The sequence below is a fragment of the Oncorhynchus kisutch genome, linkage group LG5, assembly GCF_002021735.2.
Source record: "Oncorhynchus kisutch isolate 150728-3 linkage group LG5, Okis_V2, whole genome shotgun sequence".
Taxonomy (NCBI): Eukaryota; Metazoa; Chordata; class Actinopteri; order Salmoniformes; family Salmonidae; genus Oncorhynchus; species Oncorhynchus kisutch.
The window spans coordinates 10,654,419-10,680,663 of NC_034178.2; the positions used below are offsets into that span (position 1 = coordinate 10,654,419).

Below are 26,245 nucleotides of genomic sequence, written 5' to 3' on the forward strand. Positions count from 1 at the left end.
AGGAGTAACTATAAACCTACAGTAACAGACAGCTTTATGAAGCATGACGCTGCCTGTCCCTCTCACCCTCCCCACTGCCCATGCTCCCAGGCTGATGGGGGTGGAGGGGTGCTGATGAGTGATGGCAGCAACTGCTGGTGGGTCTGAGACATACAAATAACAGCCGCCTTCATTAGAGAGGGACGGCAGCAGAGTGGCAGTGATCCAGATTGACTGACAGGCCAAATGTGCCAGTGTTGCCCTCTCTTGGTTGACGCAGTAGGCTACAGCTCCCTGTGAGGAGCTCGTGTCAAGTATTTGTTGTTTATGTTGCGGTCTTGTGTTTGGAAGTGAATCGCAAGCCCAGTGAGTTAATTGAAACAAGTGCAGAGGAGGGTCAGAGATGGAAGGAGTGACTGTGTATTAATGTTATCCCTTCCCTATGGTGCTATGATTGGAATGTGTGTGTGTAAAAGAGATACAGAGAGAGACCGAGAGAGAGAGACACAGAGAGAGAGAGAGACCGAGAGACCGAGAGAGAGAGACCGAGAGAGAGAGAGAGAGAGAGAGGAGGTGGACAAGGTGACAGATGTACATCGTAAGGATGAGAGTCAGATCAGTTCAGTAAAACTGCACATTCAGGCAAGGCATTATTCCCAGAAGTCAATGTGGTAACCATTCTGGTTCCAAATGGCTACCAGGCTAATCAAGCTGACTCTTTGCCATGTGGTACAGTTACCCTCTACTACTGTAGAGTAAAACACATTAGTCGCTTTTTACATGGCTATTGTAAAATGTATCCATAGGCTATACTGTGGCCCCATAAAGACATGTGCCAGAAAGGTTTATTTAAAGGTCAATCAGCCCCTTTCCTATGAAATACCATTGAACAGAAATGAGTGAATGAATCAAGACACTAGATACCACAGACCCTCTCAATGTCTGCACCCCCAATGTCTGCACAGGCACCCCTAATCTGACCTTGGCCCCACTTTAGGGAAAAGCGCCATGTGTCCCTTCAGCTGTGGATAATTAGACATCAGAAGAGCGAGAGAAAGGAGAAAGAGAGAGAAAGCGAGAAAGGGGATGGGGGGGGGGTGAGACAGAGAGTGCTAATCCTCCATCACTTGCTCCTTATGTTCATAGGGTCGATTTTCTTGCGTGGCGTGGGGAGCATATGCTTGGCATTACGGTCTGGCTGGGTGGTGTCCGGAGCATGTGTGTGTGTGTGTGTGTGTGTGGTAGTGGGTGATCTTTACTGGTAAGATATATGGGACATGGTGCCTTTGTGTCTATGGCATCAGCTCAAGTAAGCTGCTAGCTTTAACAGAGAAGCCCCATAAAAGACACATATCACAAAGGATACATTTACATGAATTCCCCTGGATGCTAGAAAGTGTCCAAAAGGTTAGCGCCATGGACATATACTGTATACTTGTGTTTATATACATCACTGGTTAGCAAGTACATTGATACATCAAGTTCTTATCAAGACAGTACTAACGATGACAAAGTGGACATCTACTGCATCGACTTTCATGGTGGCAGGTCGCCTAGTGGTTAGAGCATTGGGCCAGTAACCGAAAGGTTGCTGGATCAAATCCCAGAGCTGACAAGGTAAAAATTTGTCATTCTACCCCTGAACAAGGCAGTTATTCCACTGTTCCCCAGTCGGCTGTCATTGTAAATAAGAATTTTGTCTTAACTGACTTGCCTAGTTAAACAAATACTTACTCATTTGAATGCATAGCCCCCTCTGCTGTTGATTGAAGGTACTTCATGTAAATCAAATCACATTTTATTGGTCAAATATTTAGCTGACGTTATTGCGGTGGTAGTGAAATGCAGTGCAGTTGTATCTAGCAATTCACAACAGTACACACAAAACTCAATAAATATGAGGACAAGCAATGTCGGTCGGAGTGGCATTGACTAGAATACAGTATATACATATGAAATTAGTAAAACATGATGTAAACATTATTAAAGTGGCCAGTGTTCCATTATTAAAGTGATCAGTGATTCCATGTCTACAGGGTAGCAGCCTCTAAGGTGCAGGGTTGAGTAACCGGGTGGTTGCCGGCTAGTGACAGTGACTAAGTTCAGGAAAGAGTAATGGGCGGAGGCCGGCTAGTGATTCATATTTAACAGTCTGATGGCCTTGAGATAGAAGCTGTTTTTCAGTCTCTCGGCCCCAGTTTTGATGCACCTGTACTGACCTCGCCTTCTGGATGATAGCGGGGTGAACAGGCAGTGGCTCAGGTGGATGTTGTCCTTGATGATCTTTATGGCCTTCCTGTGACATCGGGTGCTGTAGGTGTCCTGGAGGGCAGGTAGTTTGCCCCCGGTGATGCGTTGTGTAAACCACAACACCCTCTGGAGAGCCCTGCAGTTGCGGGCGGTGCAGTTGCCGTACCAGGTGGTGATACAGTCTGACAGAATGCTCTCAATTGTACATCTGTAGAAGTTTGTGAGGGTCTTAGGGGCCAAGCCAAATTTCTTCAGCCTCCGGAGGTTGAAGAGGCGCTGTTGCACCTTCATCACACTGTCTGTGTGGGTGGACCATTTCAGATTGTCAATGACGTGTACGCCGAGGAACTTGAAGCTTTTCACCTTCTCCACTGCGGTCCCGTCGATGTGGATGGGGGCGTGCTCCCTCTGCTGTCTCCTTAAGTCCACGATCAGCTCCTTCGTTTAGTTGATGTTGAGGGAGAGGTTATTTTCCTGGCACCACTCCACCCGTGACCTCACCTCCTCCCTGTAGGCTGTCTTGTCGTTGTTGGTAAATCAGGCTTGTTGTGTCGTCTGCAAACTCAATGATTGAGTTGGAGGCGTGTGTGGCCACGCAGTCGTGGGTGAACAGGGAGTGCAGGTGGGGGCTGAGCATGCACCCTTGTGGGGCACCTGTGTTGAGAATCTGCGTAGAGGAGATGTTGTTTCCTACCTTCACCACCTGGGGACGGCCCATCAGGAAGTCCAGGACCTAGTTGTGCAGGGCGGGGTTCAGACCCAGGGCCCTAAGCTTAATGATGAGCTTGGAGGGTACTATGTAAAATGACATGCTTCTTGTCATATCCCAAAACACAACAAGCTGTAACTGAAGGGGTTCAGTTAAGATTTAGTAAACAACTACATCAAACATAAAATATGAGACATAAATGACTAAACAAACTCACCTCATAGGGCTGATTCATGGTGGGTTTTTATTCAAATATTTTTATAAAGGAAAGCACAAGGATAAGATTGTTCTACCAATCTAGTGAAACGATGGCTGTAACATACATAAGGAAACAAAAATACAAAATGATTTTATTTTTCTAACTGATGATACCCAGCAGCATCATCACCCAGACATGTAAAACAAAAACAAAAAAAAATCTATCTTTCTGCATAAATTACTACTATTTCATTTTTATTTATTGTCATCAGCCAGTCTATATCACACAAGTGTTGGTGGAATTTGCTGTACAACTAGCCTATTGATCCAGACACAGAATTGCACTTGGTTCAGACGTCGCTAGCTATGCAAGACTACAAATAGTATGGTTGCAATTTAAACTTCCATCTTTCAGACTTCTACATCCCCCCCTCACCACATTAACTGCCAACACAAAGTCCCATACTGAGAAGGTGTGTGTGTGTGTGTTTCAAGGGAAGAATAGATCGAGTCTAGAAGCCTACACTACCACGTGGTGGGTTTGCGTTCCTCTTTTTTATTTAAAAAAAAAACGCCTCATTCCCCAGCCTATTGGAACCTCTGATCGACAAGCAGCACTTTGTTTTTTCTTTTAACTTTGGAGACTCCAAAACTAAGGCGGAGCTAAAAACCGCATTCCACCTGTAGCAATGTTTATATCGGAAAAACAAACAAAAAATAAGATTCAGCATGATACTACACTAAACAAAACAGAATGTTTCTTTACTTGAGGACAGAGTAGTAGGAGGAAGAATAGTAAAAATTGCTATTGGCCAGCTCCTGAGCTTGGCTTTGGATGCGTCCCAAATCTGACCTTATTTTCTTTATAGTGCAATGCTTTTGACCCATAGAGATACATAGAGGACTCGAGTGCCCAAAAGCCTATTTTAGCATTGGCAGCACCATTGAGGACTTTCACCATTTTGAGGTAGTCAACTGGGTGGGACTTCCAATGGGTTAAAGGGATACTTCGGGATTTTGGCAATGAGGCCCTTTATCTACTTCTCCAGAGTCAAATGAATTTGTGGATACCATTTTTATGTCTCTGTGTCCAGTATCAATGAAGTTAGAGGTAGTTTTGCAAGCCAATGCTGACTAGTGTTAGCGCAATGACTGGAAGTCTATGGGTATCTGCTAGCATGATAGTAGATAAAGGGCATCATTGCCAAAATCCCGAAGTATCCCTTTAACCCATTGGAAGTCCCACCCAGTTGACTACTTCAAAATGCTCTCACAGACGCCATAATGGGATAGACACAATTATGTGTCTGTTTTTATTTGTTTAACCTTTATTTAACTAGGCAAGTCAGTTAAGAACAAATTCTTATTTACAATGACGGCCTACCGTGGAACAGTGGGTTAACAGCCTTGTTCAGGAGCAGAGCAACAGATTTTTACCTTGTCAGCTCGGGGATTCGATCCAGCATCTTTACGGTTACTGGCCCACCGTTATGAACATAGCCCAATGTGAAAAGCCTATGGGTCAAAAGTAATGCACTACATAAGAAAAAGGGTGCGATTTGGTCCGCAGCTTTTGTGTTCTTCTCTGGTGAGGCGGGCTGGACCTGCAAACCCAGCCGTACCAGCCCAGACAGAACTCTGAGGTAGATAAAAACCAGTCACACATGACCACACATGGTGACCATTCAAGATGACCATTCAATGTTCTTTAAAGACAACCCCGTCAATTTAGCGTAAAGTAAAACAGATTGTAATTTCATCATTAAAGTTAAGCATTTTCTATTAATATTACTGTATCTGTTGAAGTAAAAAATAGCAAGAGAAAAAATTTAACCGCCTTGACGTTACCTCACAATTTCAAGCTTGCATTTCTTTTAAATCTATATGTGTTCTTTTATTTGAATTGTAGGCTCTCTTGCCTTAATTAGGGAGATGAGATCAGTATGTGTAGCATTTGATGGAGGTTCACATCCTTGGTTGGGGGTGAAATATGACAAAAACAAGACACCTACACTGTCAAAGTCTAAAGAGACCTTACTATGGACTGACAGGAGTTCTAATTAAGAGTGGCTGTTCTTTTTAATGTAGCCTGGTTAGACCAGGCTGAATACTGTGATCACCATGAAGTGAAACAGTGAAACGTCAGGGAATCAGTTCGGATTCTGCCAGGCTATGTAAAATGACTTATGATGTTAGAGGAAGGCACATTATCCAACCCATCATCTATTTGGCAAAACATCTGCTTCTTTATCAGTTCTCTATTCATAGATTGATTGACAGCTGCCAAACGGCCAATCCTACATATTTAATCTGATCCAGAAAATCATGTCAGACATTAACCCTAAAAGCCTAATTGAATGATAATATCTTATAAAGACCAAAAATAAAAACCAGTAACACCTCACCAAATGAACACTTTTTGCAAGCAACATTTTTCATCATATATCTTGGCTAATAAACTACCTATAAAACCCATTGGAAATCTCTTTTTCCTTAAGTCAACAGATTCCACAAAAAAAAAAGAATCAATCTCATGCATCTTTTAACATCACGCTGTAGGCTACTTGCCCCATTGCATCCACTTGGAGAATCCGTGGTAAAAAATACACGTCTTTTCGTTTATCAAAATAAAACATTTTTTTTCCTGTTTTGAAGGGGGGAAATAATTGTTGGTTTTGTCCATTTTTACAGCTCTGTCTTCCGTTTTACACACCATGGTATCACTGCTGTTGGTTCCATCATACACAGTTGTTTGGTTGAAGCTGTGCAAAAGAGTTCTTACTGAAGTCTGGTCTGGTCCAATCAGGAGAGGCTATGACTGTGACATCATGAGTCAGCGCCCACAGCATCCATTACTGCTCACAGAAGTCACCTGACAATACACACGACAATCAGGATCACTACTCCTACTATGAGCAGTGCTACAGTCCAATTAAAACTATCACTTCCATCTCATATAGGGACTCATAAGGAAGCACATACCTTATCGCTACTTGCTCTGTTGACTGTAGGGAGACGAATTGTTGGACGAATCCATTTGCTGCTGTGAACCATTTTCCTGAAGAGGGAAAAACTGTGTAACTTCACATCTTATTATCGTGTATTAGCACCATCAAGTAAGTAATGGCATGGGATGTAAAAATTGTATGTAAAATGGCTATACTCATGATGAGACATGGATGAATGAGAGGAGATCAACACAATGAGATGGCAAAGACGAACCTCGGAACTTACGGCTGTCTGCTGCATGTGGGCGTACTGAGGCATATAGGCTGCCTGGACTGCAGCGTTGGCTGAAATATACTGCTGTCATAAGAAAAACAACAATATATTACATACTGTACCCCTCAGAAGTCAGCCAACTCATTTTCACCCAATCCCAAATCACTGCCTAGTCCTTAGCCTCTGTGCACTTTAGATCTGCGTTTGCATCAGGTAAAATGAGACTAACTAAATTGCACCTCCCCCTTCCCAGAATGCCCCTCACCGCTCCACTGCTGCCCAATGAGAGATGGCCCATCTGCTGTGTCATGATGGCGGTGGGCTGCATTGTCATGGAGTGGTCCACAGAGGGCGACATTACAGCCTGCTGTAGCAGAGAGAGACAGAGGTTATAATTCTACAATCAATACAAGGTCATCCTCATACTCAAACCCATTGAGGATCAATGGAAGGTCTGCAGGCAAAAGTATCTGGCTTTTTGGAATTTGTGGTTAGGTTTAACTGTAATAACTCATTCATAAAACTGATTCTGTACAGGGCTGAATAGGGACTGGTTAGACCAAGTGTAGTGCTGAGCGATTAACCGAAATGTTGGTTATTTAAACTATTTTAAACAACTACTTGACTGACGTCGGTTCAATTATTTGAATTCCATTTTGTTCATTTTTTGTTGTTGTTGGTGAGCCCGATGTGCAGTTTCTGTAGAAATAAATCAGATCAAGCCTGAACTGTGCGATGTACTCGGGAGTTGTAGGTTCCAACATCCAATATTCTACATAGGTTAGCGAAGAAAACATGGTAATTAACTACAATGACCATAATCCATTGTGTGCCCGGTTTAAACTTGTCCGATCTGTGCAGAGTTGACATGGAGACAGAACAGAGAACGAGAGGGATAGAACGGAGTTGCTTCGCGAGATTGAAAATGCAGGATCTAAGTGATTGATAGTTGGTTTTCAGCAGTCATAAAAGTATGCCTTATTTTCTTTGAATCAAATCAAATTTCATGTCACATGCACCGAATACAAGCTTACTTACAAGCTCTAAACAACAATGCAGTTTTAAGAAAATACCCCCGATCTCAAAAAGCACTAATCGCTCAGCACTAACCAAGTGAAACCTGTGACTTCAAGTTTGTTAGATTAATCAGACAAGCTCAGCACCCCCCGAAAATACATATTTTTTTAGGCCTTAGGCCATCTGTATAAGCCAAAACTCCTTGAGGGAGTGCACCATTTCCTTGTCAAAATGAGGGGAAACAGACACAGACACTTGTTCTACTTGAAACCATCTGCTGAGAGATGCAAATGGCTTCAGTCATAAGACCATGTCTGCTGCAGGCATTTCCTGTTGGCTCCATACGGCAGTGGGAGCAGAGAGCTAGAGGCCAGAGAAGCACAGTCGTATTTCGGTCCCAGATCACACCCTATTCTCTCAAACTCAACTCTGGACCATTTTTCATTTTTCCCCTCTAATCAGGGACTGATTTAGACCTGGGACACCAGGTGGGTGCAATTAATTATCAGGCAGAACAGAAAACCAGCAGGCTCCGGACCTAGTAGGGTAAGAGCTGAATAGCCCGGCCCTGTTCCCTACATAGTGCACAACTTTTGACCAGAGCCCCAGAGTCAGTTAGCTACTGGAAAAGAGAGCTCTCTGCTTTTGTCTCAGGCTCTGGTCAAAAGTAGTGCACTATATAGGGAATAGGGTGCAAATTTAGACGCAGTCTTAATCCACCGTGTCACATCCAGATGATAAAAGGAAAAGAGCTCAAGAGCTTAAACTCACCAGGGGAGTTTCCCCTTTAAATCCTAATCAAAACAATTGATTGGTTCCGCCCTCACTGAAATATGAGGGAATGTTCCGGTTCCCAGAACTGGGCTCGGCTCTGTTTTGTTCTGTTCTCTTCTCTTCCCACACAGATTTTGGGGGTGTTTATTCTGCAGTGTCAGCAGAACTCACTGATTAAAGTAACACATTCTGTTTTTGAATCAGGGTATTTTTAACTGAGGTAACATGTCATACGTCAGCCTCTCAACATATACTATCAGTGGGATAAGATATATACAGGGGCGCAACTTTCACATTCTGAAATTGCATTTTTGTCCCCTCCCAGTTTTATAATTGTAATGCGATACAAAACGAGGCAACAGTGTGCTTTAGGACCATGCGGACTCCTCCGAGCGATATGCTACCGGTCAAAAGTTTTAGAATACCTACTAATTCAAGGGTTTTTCTTTATTTGTACTATTTTCTACATTGTAGAATAATAGTGAAGACATCCAAACTATGAAATGACACATGGAATCATGTGGTAACCAACAAATTGTTAAACAAATCAAAATATATTTTATATTTGAGATTCTTTGATGCCTTGTTGACAGCTTTGCACACTCTTGGCATTCTCTCAACCAGCTTCACAAGGTAGTCACCTGAAATGCATTTCAATTAACAGGTGTGCCTTGTTAAAGTCAATTTGTGGAATTTATTTCCTTCTGATTGAGCCAATCAGTTGTGCTGTGACAAGGTGGGTGGGGGGTATACAGGAGATAGCCCTATTTGGTAAAAGACCAAGTCCATATTATAGTAAGAACAGCTCAAATAAGCAAAGAGAAATGACAATCCATCATTACTTTAAGACATGAAGGTCAGTCAATACGGAACATTTCAAGAATTTTGAAAGTTTCTTCAAGAGGAAAGGAAGAGCCAGAGTTACCTCTGCTGCAGGGGATACGTTTATTAGAGTTACCAGCCTCAGAAATTCCAGCCCAAATAAATGCTCACAGAATTCAAGTAACAGACACATCTCAACATCAACTCTTCAGAGGACTACTTGAATCAAGCCTTCATGGTCAAATGGCTGTAAAGAAACCACTACTAAAGGACACCAATAAGAAGAAATGACTTCCTTGGGACAAGAAACCCGAGCAATGGACATTAGACCGGTGGAAATTCATCCTTTGGTCTGGAGTCCAAATTTGAGATTACTGGTTCCAACCGCCGTGTCTTTGTGAGACGCGTGTGGGTGAACAGATGATCTCTGCATGAGTATTTCCCACCGTAAAGCTTGGAGGAGGAGGTGTGATGGTGTGGGGGTGCTTGCTGGTGACACTGTCTGTGATTTATTTAGAATTCAAGGCACACTTAACCAGCATGGCTACCACAGCGATACGCCACCCCATCTGGTTTGGGCTTAGTGGGACTATAATTTGTTTTTCAACAGTACAATGACCCAACAAACCTCCAGGCTGTGTAAGGGCTATTTTACCAAGAAAGAGAGTGATGGAGTGCTGCATCAGATGACCTGGCCTCCACAATCCCCCGACCTCAACCAAACTACTGGAAAAGCATTCCAGGTGAAGCTGGTTGAGAGAGTGCCAAGAGTGTGCAAAGCTGTCATCAAGGCAAAGGGTGGCTAATTGAAGAATCTCAAATATAAAATATATTTTGATTTGTTTAACACTTTTTTGGTTACTACATGATTCCATGTATTATTTCATAGTTTTGATGTCTTCACTATTATTCTACAATGTAAAAAATAGTAAAAATAAAGAAAAACCCTTGAATGAGTTGGTGTTCTAAAACTTTTGACCGGTAGTGTATATATCCCCCCCCCCACTTCTAAAACCAAAGTTGCACCCCTGGATATATATATATATATATATATATTTAAATCACAATGTTTTCGTATCAGAGAAGTATCCGCCTAACTGTATTATTACAGTTAGAGAAACATCGTCCAACTAAATATTTACTTGCATTATGTCTGTAGTCTACATGTATAGCGCTGCGAACTGAGTTAAGACATAGTTTCTTTCACTGTGTTTTTGTACCAGGGTAGGGTAGTACTCCATTTGTGGTAAAATGAAGTCTGACAATCCATATTTTCTAGCACTGTGTGTGTGGAGTAAGAAAGACATTTCATTTCTCTTACTGGGTGTTGCATGATGTAAGGCTGGTGGGCCATCCAGGAAGGATTCTGTACCTGGAGCATGAAAGGGCAGGGTTAACCTCATGCCACATTCTTCAAATTTACATAACATTTACATTTGAGTCATTTAGCACATGCTCTCATCCAAAGCGACTATCATCTTTTGATCATTTATATTGAATTAACTCCAGGATAATGAAGTGCCTACCTGGTAGGAGGTGACAGGAGACATGTAGGGAGACATGGCTTGCTGAGTCATCATCCTATTGGCCGTTAGGGTGTAGGGAGAGGCATAATAGCCGTTCTGCATTGCAGCTGAGGTGGGGTCGTAGGTGAGAGTCATCCCGCCCTGGTAGGACAAAATAGAACCGTCACACAAAACCAGATCCTTCTCATAACTGTGACATTAGCATCACAATACCAACCATTAAATCAGTACCATGATCTGTAATGGGTACTAATGCAGTGGTTCCTAAACTGTGGGGCGTCCCCCCCCCCCTGTGGGGGCACCGGTGGAATTGTGTAGAACTGCAGGAAAAAAGCTTTAAACTTGCAAAATTCACTCCACCAACAAGAGGTGGAAAAAGTACACAATAGTCATACTTGAGTAGAAGTAAAGACACCTTCATAGAAAATGACTCAAGTAAAAGTAAGTCACCAAGTAAAGTACTACTTGAGTAAAAGTACTACTTGAGTCCAAAAGTATTTGGTTTTAAATGTACTAGTAGCAAAAGTACATGTAATTGCTCAAATATACTGAAGTGCAAAGGAAGAGGAAAAGTATAAATGATTTAAAATTCCTTACATTAAGCAAACTGGACAGCACCCTTATATATTTTTTGGATAGCTAGGGCCACACTCCAACACTCAAACGAAGCATGTGTGTTTATAGAGTCCGCCAGATCAGAGGCAGTAGGGATGACCAGGGATGTTCTCTTGAGAAGTGAGTGAATATGACCATTTTACTGTCATACTAAGCTTTAAAAATGTACTTTTGGGTGTCAGGGAAAATGTATGGAGTAAAAGTTGTCAAAAAATAATATTAGTAAACTACAGATACCCCAAACAACAATTTAAGTAGTACTTTAAAGTACTTTACACCACTGGTCATGAACAGTTATTGTGCCCATAGAAATAGACATCCGCCGGTGGGGGGTCCCGAATGCTGGGAGGGGGGCCCCGAATGCTGGGAGGGGGGCCCGAGTGAAAAAGATAATGAACCCCTGCTCTAATGAACTGGTCTCTCAGGATAGGATTAACACTGGGCCCTGGGCAAGTCAGTCAACACTAGACATGAGGTAATGCATTTATTCTTAAAATGCCCTTTATTAGTCTGGCAGGGAGCGAAAACTTGCAGTTGTGGGTCCACCCACAGAGACATCCAGACAGACGAGACGGACAGAGAGGCACTTACTAGTCTGAGCTCTCCCTCTCGGGGCCATGTGCGACCGCTGGGGATGTAGGGACTGTGGCTGTGCCTCTTCCTCTGACCATCAGCAAACTTACACAGCAGAGGCTCAGAGGGAGCTGGAGAGGGGGAAAAAGCATCATCCTCACCATTACCATCACCGTTAGCGAAACAAAAGAGCATCGCAGCCCAAAGCATGAGAGAGAATAAGAGAAAATAGGCCTTTACCCGTAGTTCCAGGCGCCGTCTTGATAAACTTCCCATTGAAGTGGGCTATGACTGAGTTACACATCTCCTTGGACTCCATCCTGGGAATAGTAGACAAAAGTCACACATGAATCAATGGGATCTAAATTAGAAAAAGTAGCAGGATTTGAACCCACAGCCCTTCGAGTTACCAACATGGCCCTGTGTCTAACTGTTACTGAGCATTGAGATGTTCCCACCTGGCGAAGCCGACGCCTCTGCTGGCCCCGCTGTAGTCTCTGAGGACGCGGGTGGAGATGACCTGTCCAAAAGGCCTCAGCAGCCCCTCCAGCTCCTGCTCGTCTACAGACACAGGCAGGTTGGAGATGTACAGGTTGGTGGGGTCCTGCTCCTGTTGCTGCTTAGAGACAGGGACAGAGAAATGGATAGAGAGGTATTAGGATCATTTTCCTCCAAAGAATTTATGGTAATTTGGACTGCAGCACCAACACCAACTGGAAGGCAATTACATTAATATTTCACTCTGATTAAAATTATGCGTTGACACTATTTGAGTCTGTGATGATATCCAAGCCAGGATATCCAAGCCATAACAACAAAACACAACTGAACATGAGTTAGCTAGGGTTGTGTGTTGCCTTAGTAACGGTCACGTCCGGGTCATGCGGGGACTTCAGTCAACAACTCTGTAAATGTGTTATCAAGGACTTAAGTTTCTTTGGCCCTTGATTTGCTCATAATGGCGACTGGTCTCTTTTTCTATTTTCTCCCATCTTTACCATTACGAACAGCTAAGCAGTACAGTTATGCAGCTACCATACAGGCACACTGTGTTCTGCTGGCCTCGGCAGAAATACAGGAGCTAGCTAGACACAGGTCCCCAGAGAGAGAGAGAGAGAGAGAGAGAGAGAGAGGAGAGGAGAGAGAGAAGAGGAGAGAGAAGAGGAGAGAGACAGACAGACAGAGGAGAGTGGAGAGAGAGAGGAGAGTGGAGAGAGAGAGAGACAGACAGACAGACAGACAGAGGAGAGTGGAGAGAGAGAGGAGAGAGAGACAGAGGAGAGTGGAGAGAGAGAGGAGAGTGGAGAGAGAGGAGAGAGGAGAGATGAGAGAGGAGAGAGAGAGAAAATTGTTCTGTCTGGTTTGCTTAATATAAGGAATTTTAAATCATTTACTTTTGATACTTAAGTATATTTTAGCAACTGCATTTACTTTTCATACTTAAGTATATTTTAAACCAAATACATTTCGACTGGTGACTTTTACCGGGTGACTTTTACTTTTAATCAAGTCATTTTCTATTAAAGGTATCTTTACTTTTACTCAAGTATGACAATTCAGTACTTTTTCCACCACTGAAGAAGAGTTGTTCAAATCATAGTCTGAAGTATTCAAACCAATAAGCATAACATCAGTAATTGGACAGGGAATGTTAGCATAACATGCTAACTCATAACACAGCATAAAATGCTAACTGGGAGTATCCCAGCCCAGAGCACATGAATTAGTAGTTGCTGTGCTACGAGACAGACAGTCATAATATTTGCATAGCAGCAGAAAGCTGTCCATCCTGTTCTGTGCGTGCGTGTGGACCGACTGTTTTTCTGGCAGCGAGCGGGAGAGGGAAGGGAGGACATCTGTCTTAAGTAAAGAACGTGAATGGGGTCACCGCCTGAACAGCCAGCCAGTCAGCTGGGGTCATGTGACTGATTCTGCTGCTCTGCTTTACACACACACACACACACACACACACACACACACACACACAAATGCACGTACATGTCACACACACACACAGTCTACTGCTCCATATAATCTGTCATTATAATTTACAAAACAGAGACAGACCTAGGGGCCAATGTTGTTCTACTACCAGAAGAACACAGGGTTCCTCTCACCTTAGCCATCTGGGCTTGTATCCCACTGGTCTTTAGGGCATGGACCGCCTTCTGGGCTGCTGCAGGGCTGTCAAAGTCCACAAACCCATACCCTGGAGTAGGAGGAGGAGCACCGAATCAACCGTCATAATACAGTAGTACAACTTGATATTAATTTGCTTTACATTACAAATGCATGTTCTTAGTGGCATACCAGTGTGTGATACTATCTGACAACAGTACAAATACATCATTTATTTCGATACATTGGAGATATGGAGATAAATAGTAGAATACATGATACTGACCTTTACATTTGTTAGTTGTTTTATCGAGGATGGCCTTTGCCGACACGATCTTGCCGTATCTATGAGCACAAGAAGAATCAAATGTTAATAACAGGACGTTGCCCTCTTATCCTTTAACTGTATTGATTATCACTACAATATGCATACATTATTGTTTTAAAGGTCAAACCATAATTCAATCTACCGATCCTCTTTATTTGGTACAGTATGTGTTATGAAGGCTCAAAGGGTAAAGCAGGTTGAAATGATGTCAATACAATCAGTTTACAACCCAAATATGGTTGTAGTTACGTCATTTCTACCACTTTCGCCTTCAAATAAATGAATTCATAAAAAAAATACTGCGTGCCCTATATCACAGACAGTGTCGATCTACTGCTAAACTTATATAACAAGGGCTGGGAGCCAGAACGCTCGGCTTGCACAAGAATGCATGACATCATCGCTGAAGAAAAAAGGCAGCCATTTAAGCCGGGTGAGGCAACCGGGTTGTGAGGCTTGGAGGCGGATGCCCACACAGCACACCATGTTATTTCAGTAGACTCATTTAAGAGAATCTGTTCATTATTGCATCTCCAACCACATTGTATCTTTAACCAAATTAACCCTCATACTAACTAACTGGCACCTCTGCCGAGTCACTGAATAATAATTACAACAGACTAAAGACAAGAAGATTACGCAATCCTTGCGAACACACATTGCAGTATTTACACAGTAGCATACAAGTGTATATATAAATCTCTGAAAGCTTTGGGCACTGTAAAAAAAAAAAAAAAAGATTGACTCCCCACATAGGGACCTTGCTACATACATCCAGTTGTCAGAATATGTCAAATATGTGTGGTGGGATGTAGATATATAAAGACAAAACAAACATTGCTACAACAGCCGACATTATGTCAAAGAGCAGCCTAACGCTAGACCAAAGAGAAAACGATAGATGCCTAGCAGAGTCTAACTAGTTGTTCATGCCAACACTCCGTGTTACAGTACCTGGAAAAACAGCCCGTGTCATAAACTGCACTCAAACTCAAGACAGAAATGTCCGAGTTGAAATGATGCCAAGCCGCTTTGCGGAACTGGTATTTTAAGGACGTGCATCATGCTTTGGTTGAACACAAACACTTGGCCAACATTAGGCCTGGTTGCAATGAAAGGCTCTTTCGTTTCTGCTTTGTGCCCGGGGAGCAGGCTGAACACCGTTGGGAGCAAAACACAAGCAAACAACACAGCAACGGTGGCTGTTGCCCCTGGTAACATGGTTGAATGCTTCGCTCCGTATGCTTGTGGTCCAGAGGCCAGAGGCGCACAGAGACAAACCCAACCAAACATGACAATTGCTGCATTCACCAATCCCAATACTGTAGAAAACAGTCACGTTCCCTAATCTCTCGCCTCTACAGATACAGTATCATGTAAACACAGTTGGTTCATCCTTGGTTGAGTTGGTGGCCTTTATGCTTGGTTCATGCCCGATCCACATGAATATGGTATTGGCATATATAGTTGGAACAAGCTGTTCTAATTCATCATAATAATGTGTCAGTCAATCAGTGCTTGTGTAGACTTGTGTGTGTGTGTGTGTGTGTGTCTGCGTGTGTGTGTGCGTCTGCGTCTGCGTGTGTGTGCTTTCATGTTTATACATGTGTGGGTGTGTGCTGAGCAGTACTCACGGCTGGCAGAGCTTGACTAGGTCCAGGTCAGTGGTTGCTGGAGGCAGGCCGCGGATGTACAGGTTCGTTTTGCTGAGCTGGTCCCATCCTGTGGTGCTGCTGTTGCTGCTGGTGCTCACCGTGCTGGGGCTGGCTGGAGCCATGGGGTACGACTGCAGGAAGAGACACGGTCAGGTACACAGTAAAAACACGGTCACTCTGTTGCCCTCCGTCAACAGCGGTGTTTGTGCCTCAACCAGAAAAGAGAATGGGAAATCCTGGACAGACTAGAGACGAGTTTCAACTCAGTACCCACCCTTGGTAAATATGAGAAAAACAGTCTGTAAAAAAAGTATTTATTGTTTATCCTCTTGGTCTTTCATTGAAAATATTCACAAAAATCTAACTATTAATTTGAGTAAAATAATTGAAAGAAAAAATACATTCTTAACACAAAACACATATTTTTCGAATATATGCGTGCCACAATTATTGGCACCCCTTCATTCAATACTGTGTGCAACCTCCCCTTGCCAAGATAACAACTCTATGAGTCTTCTCCTATAATGCGTAATGAGGTTGAAGAACACATGACAAGGGATCTGAGACCATTCCTCCATACAGAATCTCTCCAGATCCTTCAGATTCCCAGGTTCTCGCTTGTGGACTCTCCTCTTCAGCTCATCACACAGGTTTTCGATGGGGTTTAGGCCAGGGGACTGGGATGGCCATGGCAAAACCTTGATTCTGTGGTCAGTGATTCATTTTAGTGTTGATTTTGAGGTGTGCTTTGGTTCATTGTCCTGCTGGAAGATCCAACCACGGCCCAGTTTAAGCTTCCTAGCAGAGGCAGTCAGGTTTTGATGTAATATCTGCTGGTACTTGATGGAATCCATGATACTATGTATCCTAACAAGTTGTCCAGGGCCTTTGGAAGAAAAACAGCCCCACAACATCCAAGATCCACCACCATACTTCACAGTGGGGACGAGGTACTTACTCTGCATGGATATCTATCTGTCTACGCCAAACCCACCTTTGGTGTTTGTTTCTAAAAAAGCTCTATTTTGGTCTCATCTGACCATAGAACCCGGTCCCATTGAAAGTCCCAGTAACGTTTGGCAAACTGTAAGAGCTTGAGTTTGTTGTTTGATGACAGCAAAAGCTTTTTTTATAGCAACCCTCCCAAACAACTTGTGGTTACGTAGGTGGCGTCTGATCGTAGTTTTGGAGACTTTCTGACCCCTCCTTGGAGTTTTTTTTTGGCCACTCTAACCATCCTCCTCACTGTGCGTGGGGTGAATAAAGACACACGTCCTCTTCCAGGCCGATTGTTAACATCTCCTGTTGCTTTAAACTTCTTAATTATTGCCCTGGTAGTGAAAATGGGATTTTTCAACCGTTGAGCTATTTTCTCATAGCCATTTCCTGATTTGTGCAGCTCAACAACCTTTTGTCGCACATCATTACTGTATTCTCAGGTCTTTCCCATTGTGATGGATGACTATGGGAACTTGGCCTGGGTGTCACCTCATATTTATACCCCAGTGAAACAGGAAGTCATGGCTGACCACGTAAGTGTTCCTAATCACTCAGGAGAACTTAAAAACATAAAATATGCATGGGAATGTACTGCAGGTAGATTTTACTCAGGAATTTCTAGAGGTGCCAATAATTGTGGCAAACATGTTTGTAGAAAAATATTTCATTTACTTTTTCAATCATTTTACTTCAATGTTTGTGAATATTTTGAATGAAAGACTAAGAGGATAAACAGCAAAAAATATATAAATGTACAGCCCATTTTGCTCGTATTTACCAAGGGTGCCAATATAAGTGGAGGGCTCTGTATATGGTATTTACACAGGAGACAAGAGGACATCAGGTACACACAATGTCACTGACTAAACACACACCAGTATGCAGACAAAAACCCACACATATATGCACGCAGACAAATACACAACCATACACAGACACACACACCCTCACATGCACACACACACAGAGACAAACTGGTGTCCCTTGCCTACGGAAATATGAAACATGGCCTCCTGTGTGGCCTTTGTGCCACACCCAGAAAATACATCTGGGAATCTGGGAATCTTGGACCCCCCCCCCAACAGCACACAACAACCTCAGCGGATTCCTGGACACGCAACAGTCTACAGTCATGTCAATTCCTGTCAGGAAACGTACACAGTACCATGATGTTCTTCATGCTTTTACCCGAGGTGAGACGTAGGTAGCTGATAAGACCCACGGCACACTGAGCACAGACTGTCAACACGGCTCAGCTATATACCTAGCTTCCCCTTCCTGACACGCAAGGCAACCCCCCCCCCACAAGCTAGTCTATACTATAACTGAATCAACCTAAGTTTATGACATGACAGGCTCGCGTGCCATTCTTAGCTGGTGAGATTGAGATTATATTTCACACCGACTAGTACAGTGTATGCCATCTTATCAAGTCATTTCCCATCTGGTTTTGGACACCCCGCCCATGATGACGTTCTAATTTTGTTTTGTGATATAATGTGTGAGTGCAGCAGGGAGATAACAAGGTTGTATGTGTGGGCATTTGACTCGTGCCCTAATCAACTGACAAACCACCGTGAGTTACACACAGTCACATATTGGGTCAATGCATATAATTGTAGCTCCAACACAAACTTGAGGGCATCAGTGGTGGGGAAAATTACCTAGTTGTCATAAGTGAGTAAAAGTACAAGATACCTTAATAGAAAATGACTCAAGTAAAAGTGAAAGTCACCCAGTAAAATTATACTTGAGTAAAAAGTCTAAAAGTATTTGGTTTAAAATATACTTAAGTATCAAAAGTAAATATAGTTGCTAAAATATACTTAAGTATCAAAACAATTTTCTTGTTTTAAAATATACAGATAGCCAGGGGCACACTCCAACATTTAGACATAATTTACAAACGAAGCATTTGTGTTTAGTGAGTCCGCCACTAGTAGTAGATGACCAAGGATGTTCTCTTCAGAAGTGTGTGAATGGACCATTTCACTATCCTGCTAAGCATTCAAAATGTAACGAGTACTTTTGGGTGTCAGGGAAAATGTATTGTGTAAAAAGTACATAATTTTCCTTAGGAATGCAGTGAGGTAAAAGTAGTCAAAATATAAATAGTAAAGTACAGATACCCCAAAAAATGACTTAAGTAGTACTTTAAAGTATTTTTACTTAAGTACTTTACACCACTGAAGGTCATATAGTAGTTGTCAGCACTACACATGCTACACGGCCCTACTAGAACATTTAGTAGTGGTGAGTTTGTGTAATCTGTTGAGCTCGTGCATCAGCTATTCATCTGCGAAGAGCACACTTCTCTAGCGCCATCGAAGGTGAGCATTTGCCCACTGAAGTCGGTTACTACGCTAAACTGCATTCAGGTCAAGACCCTGGTGAGGACGATGACCATGCAGATGAGCTTCCCTGTGACGGTTTCTTACAGTTTGTGCAGAAATTCTTTGTTTGTGCAAACCCACAGTTTTGTCAGCTGTCTGGATGGCTGGTCTCAAGTCAATCTCGCAGGTGGAGAAGCCAGATGTGGAGGTCCTGGGCTGGCGTGGTTACACGTGGTCTGCGGTTGTGAGGCCGGTCGGACATACTGCCAAATTCTCGAAAACGACGTTGGAGGCGACATATGGTAGAGAAATTACATTCAATTCTTTGGCAACAGCTCTGGTGGACATTCCTGCAGTCAGCATGCCAATTGCTTTAGCCATTTTTAGCATGTTGTTGTGTGATGAAATTTCACATTTTAGAGTGGCCTTTTATTGTTCCCAGCACAAGGTGCACCTGTGTAATGACCATGCTGTTTAATTTGCTTCTTGATATGCCACACCTGTCAGATCGATGGATTATCTTTGCAAAGGAGAAATGCTCACTAACAGGGATGTAAACAAATTTGTGCACATTTTTGAGAAATTTGATTTTTGTGCGTATGGAACATTTCTGGGATCTTTTTTCCCAGCTCCTGAAACAAACTTTACATGTTGTGTTTATATTTTTTGTTCAGTGTTATATATATATATACATACAATGCCGTGAAAAAGTATGTGCCCCCTTTCTGATTTTCTCTATTTTTGTATATTTTTGATACTGAATGTTATCAGATCTTCAAAAAACAAAATATTAGATTAAGGGAACCTGTGTTTACACAAATATTTAATTAACAAAGTTAGAGTATGCAACTCCCAATTCCCCTGTGTGAAAAAGTCAATGCCCCTTACACTGAATTGTGCCACCTTTAGCTGCAATGACTACAACCAAATGCTTCCTGTAGTTGTTGATCAGTCTCTCACGTCACTGTGGAGGAATTTTGTCCCACTCTTCCATGCAGAACTGCTTTAAGTCAAGGATATTTGTGGGTTTTCAAGCCTGAACTGCTCGTTTCAAGTCCTGCCACAACATCTCAATTGGGATTAGGTCTGGACTTTGAGTAGGCCATTCCAAAACTTCAAATGTGTTGCTTTTTAACCATTTTCATGTAGACTTGGTTGTGTCTTTTGTATCATTGTCTTGCTGCATGACCCAGCTGCACATCAGCTTCAGCTCACAGACGGATGGCCTGACATTCTCCTGTGGAATTCTCTGATACAGAGAAGAATTCATGGTTCCTTCTATATTAAGGCAAATCGTCCAGGTCCTGAGGCAGCAAAGCATCTCCAAACCATCACACGACAACCACCATGCTTGACCGTTGGTATGAGGTTCTTACTGTGGAATGCAGTGTTTGGTTTTCACCAGACATAAATGGGACCCATCTCACCCAAAAAGTTGATTCAAGTTTGCCAAAAAGCACCTGGATGATCATCAAGACGCTCTGGAAGAATGTCCTACGGACAGATTTTCGTTTTTTTGGACGACATGGGTCCCATGATGCCTGGTGAAAAGACATTCAGCACTACCGTTCTTTCTAGAGTTTTCTAGCATGGAGTCATTCCATTTCACCAAGCTCCAGAATGTCGGCAGTGAAATATAATGAGATGAATAGGGGTAGGAGTTTTTCCTCGTCACATGGTCAGGAACAACTCCTCACCCTGGTTCTATGCATTGCAGAATGCACTATAGGCTATAATAATAATAAGTGCTTATATTTGTCCTTTTGTGTGAATTGGAAATGAGTTTTTTGCATATCCCAACTCCCCCATTACTCACAGCAATTAAGGTTAAGTGCCTTTGCTCAAGGAAACAATAACAGACTTGTCACATTTTCTGGTCAGGGATTCAAACTAGCAACCTCTGTTACTGGCCCAATGCTCTACCCGCTAGGCGTCCTGCCGCTAGGCTATTTCCCTGTGGGGTGCTGTCTACACTCCTTCCATCACGGTTCCTTCCTAGTACTACAGTCTGGTGTGTCAGTGGGAAACTACCACACATTCTCTGAGGCAAACCAGAGCCCTCCTCTGCAAGGCATTTCCTTCCTCTTACTCATTAAAATAGCTCCGACCCTGCAGAAGCCACTCTAGAAAAATCTAGAAATGGCATGCGGCAGTCCGATTCAACTGTGAATTAAGAAAAAACATGTTCTGCCTTCCACCATTTGAATGCATATTTACCAAAAACAAAATGGTGATTGAGCTAAATTACATTAAGATGGCCACCAAATTGAATTAGGGCTAGGAATACTGATATTGTTTAGGATGGAGATATCCAAACCTACCCACAGAATGCACACATAATCACCTCCATCTTGTGGACTAGAATCACTGACGAAGCAAAGAATGAAGAACCATTGCATAACTAATTCAGATAACCACCAGATGATTATGTCGATGGATATCGTTACGGGTGGAGATATACTAAGCCTACCGACAGGATCTACACACCATCACCTACATCTTGTGGACTAGATGGTTGAATCAGCAGCCCAGTCTCATAGACTAGACGTAACATAGTACATCACTGGGTCCAAGCTTCCTGCCATCCAGGACCTATATACTAGATGGTGTCAAAGATTCCAGTCACCCAAGTCATAGACAAGTCACAGCAAGCAAGCGGTACCGGAGAGACAAGTCTAGGTCCAAAAGGCTCCTTAACAGCTTCTACCAAGCCATAAGACTGCTGAACAATTAATCAAATTGCCACCCGGACTATTTAGGCTAACTATTTTTTATTCTACCTTTATTTAACTAGGCAAGTCAGTTAAGAACAAATTCTTATTTTCAATGACGGCCTAGGAACAGTGGGTTAACTGCCTTGTTCAAAGGCAGAACGACAAATATTTACCTTGTCAGCTCAGGGATTCGATCTTGCAACCTTTCGGTTACTAGTCCAACGCTCTAACTACTAGGCTACCTGCCGCCCCAATTAGAGTTGAAGCAACAAGGAAATGGCACAACGGTTTCTGCATCAGGTGAATAATGCAAACGTCTAACAAACCAAAGGTTGCGTGTTCGAATTTCATCACGGACAACTTTAGCATTTTAGCTAATTAGCAACAACTTACTACTTTTTAGCTACTTTGCAACAACTTACTACTTTTTAGCTACTTTGCAACAACTTAGGATGTTAGCCAACCCTTCCCTTAACCTTAACTCCTAGCCTAGCTAACATTAGCCACCTAGCTAACGTTAGCCACAACATGTTGGGATTCGTAACATTGCATAAGTGTTGGATATTCGGAACATATCATACGAATTGAAATGTGTAACATATCATACGAAATGGATGACGGACATCCACAAATTAAAACATACCATACGAACCGTAACATATCGTACTAATTGGAGTGTCCCGGATTTACATTTACTATGTTACCTCTACCCCTGAGTCCAGGTTGGAATCAGTGGTGAACTACAGTGTGGAGTGGTAAAGAAGGACTGAAGTACCAACTCATTTAGATGACTACCTGATTATTAGGCCTATTGGAATCATTCAGGGCGGATATAGCTACAAATCGCAATCACCTCCATCTTGTGGACTAGATGGCTGAATCAGTGGTGAACTACAACAGAGTAGTGCTATAGAATCACTGCATTGCTGATTTGCCTAGTTAAATAAAGGTTGGATACATCAAATAAATACAAATGTGTAGCTACACCTGAAAAGGCTCATTATAGATGCATGAACACCCATGTTCACTCCAGCACACTGACCCACATTAGGCAGAAGCTGAGCATGCCACTCACTAGAAGGCCTACTGGGCCGAACTAACTCAGGTGGTGGAGCAGGGCCTACTGTATCACTAGTCGACCTATACAGAACCTGTTCTAGTCTAACAATACCGACAAGGAATAGAAGATGTACTAGGACTACATGGCTTCTGTCTGCATCATCACAACTATTGTATATTATTCCGTTTTATTCCATTCCTATTCTATTCAATCCTACAAGGACTCTAACAAATGGGACATATGAATGACAATTCAAATGCCATACATTTGTGTGACCTATTTTCATTAAAAACATGCTGAAGAAATCATGTATTTCTCCTCCAAGACTTGGGGATGTAGAGATAGAATATCTCTACCTTTGAAACGCCGGGGGAATAAAACGGTGTATGTTCAGTGTATAGGTGATTCTTCTTGTGAACATTATAGCAATGTTATTATAGCAGTAGGCATAACAAATGTTCAGCATCTAAACCTGGGTTACATGGACCATATGGGAGGATCTCTCTCTCCCTCTGTCCTCCAGTAAAAGAGTGCGTAATTCTATCATAAATCATATAGGCCTACCCCTTCATCAGTTACCTTCTGAATGAGCAATTCAATGTGTATCTGAATGTAATTTTAAAAAATCCTATATCTATTTGGATGATGGTTGTTATAAGCCATTAGGGCCATACAATAAAAGCTGCTAGATAGGCTATCCTGTAATGCTAATTCAAGGACAAAGCCGATAATATAAAATGGACACTAATGCACGGAACAGACTTGACCAAAATGTAGTGTAGCGCGCTACTGACAGTCACACTACATGACTTTGCAACCTGACTGTCGGTGAGCGGTGTTATAACGTTATAATAACGACTGTCGCTTCTAGTGACCGTGTTAACTCAGGTGATAAGACAGTGGGCCGTACGCGCACTCGAATTGGATGCGTTCAAGGGACTTATGGAACCGTTTTGGACCATCCCAGCCAGGGCTTTTTTGGCCTACCTGCTTCCGATATGTGCTCTTCAACGGGTTGGCAGTGTTTGCAAAGATCATCCTGGATAGCCTATTCCAGTTATTCCGAGATAAAAAAAGAAGCTTGTTTACTCCCAAAAAATGAAGCTACATGCAGACCCGTTTATTAGAATCCAGTGGGTTTATTTGGACAAAATCCGCATATCGACCGGGTTAGAAATAAACTCCGGTATTTCCGTTTTCGATCCTGATTCAAATGTCCTTGTCGCGTTGTCACATCTGTAGGCTACCTGACATAGGCTACACTGCGTAGGTTGTAGGGTTTAATCCCACCAAAGTGTCGTCCAACCCAGGCAGAAAACTCAGTTCAGTTCATTGATCTACGACGTCCTGCTGACCGCTCCTGAGTCCCGCCTTCCACAGACCAAACCATTGCGCATACACTAGAGGTATGTTTCAAGATATAATCAAATGACCTTGCTATTGAGTACGGTTAGTATTACTATTCTGAATACAGAACACGTTTCACTGTTTGACAATCAACAGATAACCAGTCACTACCATGAAAGATACATGTAATACGCAAATTAATACATTGTTTCAATTTGTCGTTCCCCATACACTGCGTCTTGTTGACGCCCACACATACCATACATTCTTTACCCCCTCCCCCATCCCCTCCCTCCCTCCCCCTCCCGGAGCCCAATGGTTAAGCGAGAAATGAGAATTGACAGGTCAGGATGTAAAGGATAGGCGGTTCTGTTAGATAAGCTAAATACTGTATCATGTTGTGGCTCACCAACATGAATAGTTAAGACAAGGCCGTGTCTATGTTGTTTTTAAACAGGGACAGGGACAAAGATCGGAAGGATATTGGTTAGATATAGTGATCTATTGTAGGCTGTTTCCTCCAGCTCCTGTGACGATGTAGACCTAAGGACGGTGCGAGTAGAAACTAAATATAGACTGATCTATGATAAATTAAAAAGTGCACTCTAAAAGTTCAATCTGTAATGGGAGGGTATATCCACCTCAGATCTCACTGCGCTCAGACCATCTTGAATGATTTAGTAGGCTAGAGGAAACCATTACGAATGAATGCACCTGATATTTATCAAGAATAAGCGTCTTTGCAGTGGAGGAAAAAAATACCCAATTGTCATACTTGAGTAAAAGACTCAAGTAAAAGTCAGCCAGTAAAAATACTACTTGAGTAAATGTTAAAAGTATCTGGTTTGAAATATACTTAAGTATCAAACTAAAAGTAAACGCTATAAATCAGAAAGCACGATTGTATTTATTTATTTACAGATAGCCAGGGGCACACTCCAACACAGGCATAATTTACAAAAAAGTTTTTGTTTAGTGAGTCCACCAGATTAGAGGCAGTAGGGATGACCATGTGTTCTCTTGATGAGTGCGTGAATTGGACAATTTTCCTTGTCCTTCTAAGCATCTGAAATGTAACTACTCAGGGAAAATGTAAGTGAGGAAAAAGTACATATGATCCTTAGGAATGAAGTGCAGTAAATGTAAAAGTTGTCCAAAATATAAAAAATATAGGAAAGAACAGATACCACTCAAACACTATGTAAGTAGTACTTCAATGTTACTACAGTTACTTTACACCATTGCATCTTTGAATATACACAAATATCTGTACCATTCAGTGGTCTTTTGTTGTGGACAGTCCTATTCATGCATGTTAAAATGTGTAATATATATATATATATATACACACACACATACACATACATTGCCTTACTTTTTCCACATTTTGTTGTGTTACAGGCTGAATTTAAAATGGATTAAAATAGAGTTTTGTGTCACTGTCCTACACACAATACCCCATAATGGCAAAGTGGAATTATATTTTTTGAAATTATGACAAATTAATTAAAAACGAAAAGCTGAAATGTCTTCAGTCAATATGTCAGGGATTCTCAAACTCAGTCCTCGGGACCCCAAGGGGTGCACATATTGGTTTTTCTAGCACTACACAGATGATTCAAATAATCAACTAATCATCAAGCTTTGATCATTTGAGTCATCTGTGTAGTGTTAGGGCAAAAAAACTAAACGTGCAGTCCTTGGGGTCCCGAGGACTGAGTTTGGGAAATGCTGCAATAAGTATTCAACCCCTTTGTTATGGCAAGCCTAAATAAATTCAGGACTAAACATTTGCTTCACAAGTAACATAATCAATTGTAGTTCAGTTCATGGACTCACTCTGTGTTCAGTAATAGAGTTTAACATGATTTGCGAATGACTACCTTGTCTGTGTACCCCACAAATACAATCATCTGTAAGGTCCCTCAGTCGAGCAGTGCATTTCAAACAGATTTAACCACAAAGACCAGGGAGATGGGTAAAAAAAAGAAGAAAAGCAGACAATG

At 42.3% G+C, this 26,245-nt stretch overlaps 1 protein-coding gene across 16 annotated transcripts; it reads right to left on the minus strand.

Moving 5' to 3' along the window:
• Positions 1-3,159: 3,159 nt before the first annotated feature.
• On the minus strand, positions 3,160-24,429 carry LOC109878177 (RNA-binding motif, single-stranded-interacting protein 1-like). 16 transcript variants are annotated; one of them, XM_020470404.2, is made up of 13 exons: positions 23,880-24,368; positions 15,766-15,917; positions 14,090-14,148; positions 13,803-13,894; positions 12,144-12,304; positions 11,926-12,005; positions 11,704-11,816; positions 10,498-10,638; positions 10,293-10,343; positions 6,624-6,725; positions 6,359-6,439; positions 6,119-6,209; positions 3,160-6,008 (listed from the first exon to the last, which is right to left on the minus strand). In XM_020470404.2, exons 1-12 carry the CDS (start codon positions 23,928-23,930, stop codon positions 6,126-6,128), a joined length of 1,167 nt encoding a protein of 388 aa, XP_020325993.1. In that variant the 5' UTR covers positions 23,931-24,368; the 3' UTR covers positions 3,160-6,008; positions 6,119-6,125. The 16 variants fall into 16 exon arrangements, 12 of the variants coding, with proteins under 12 accessions (XP_020325993.1, XP_031680254.1, XP_020325995.1 ...); XM_031824394.1 differs by having other exon boundaries at positions 6,371-6,439; positions 23,880-24,367; XM_020470406.2 differs by having other exon boundaries at positions 6,371-6,442; positions 23,880-24,365.
• Positions 24,430-26,245: the final 1,816 nt, after the last annotated feature.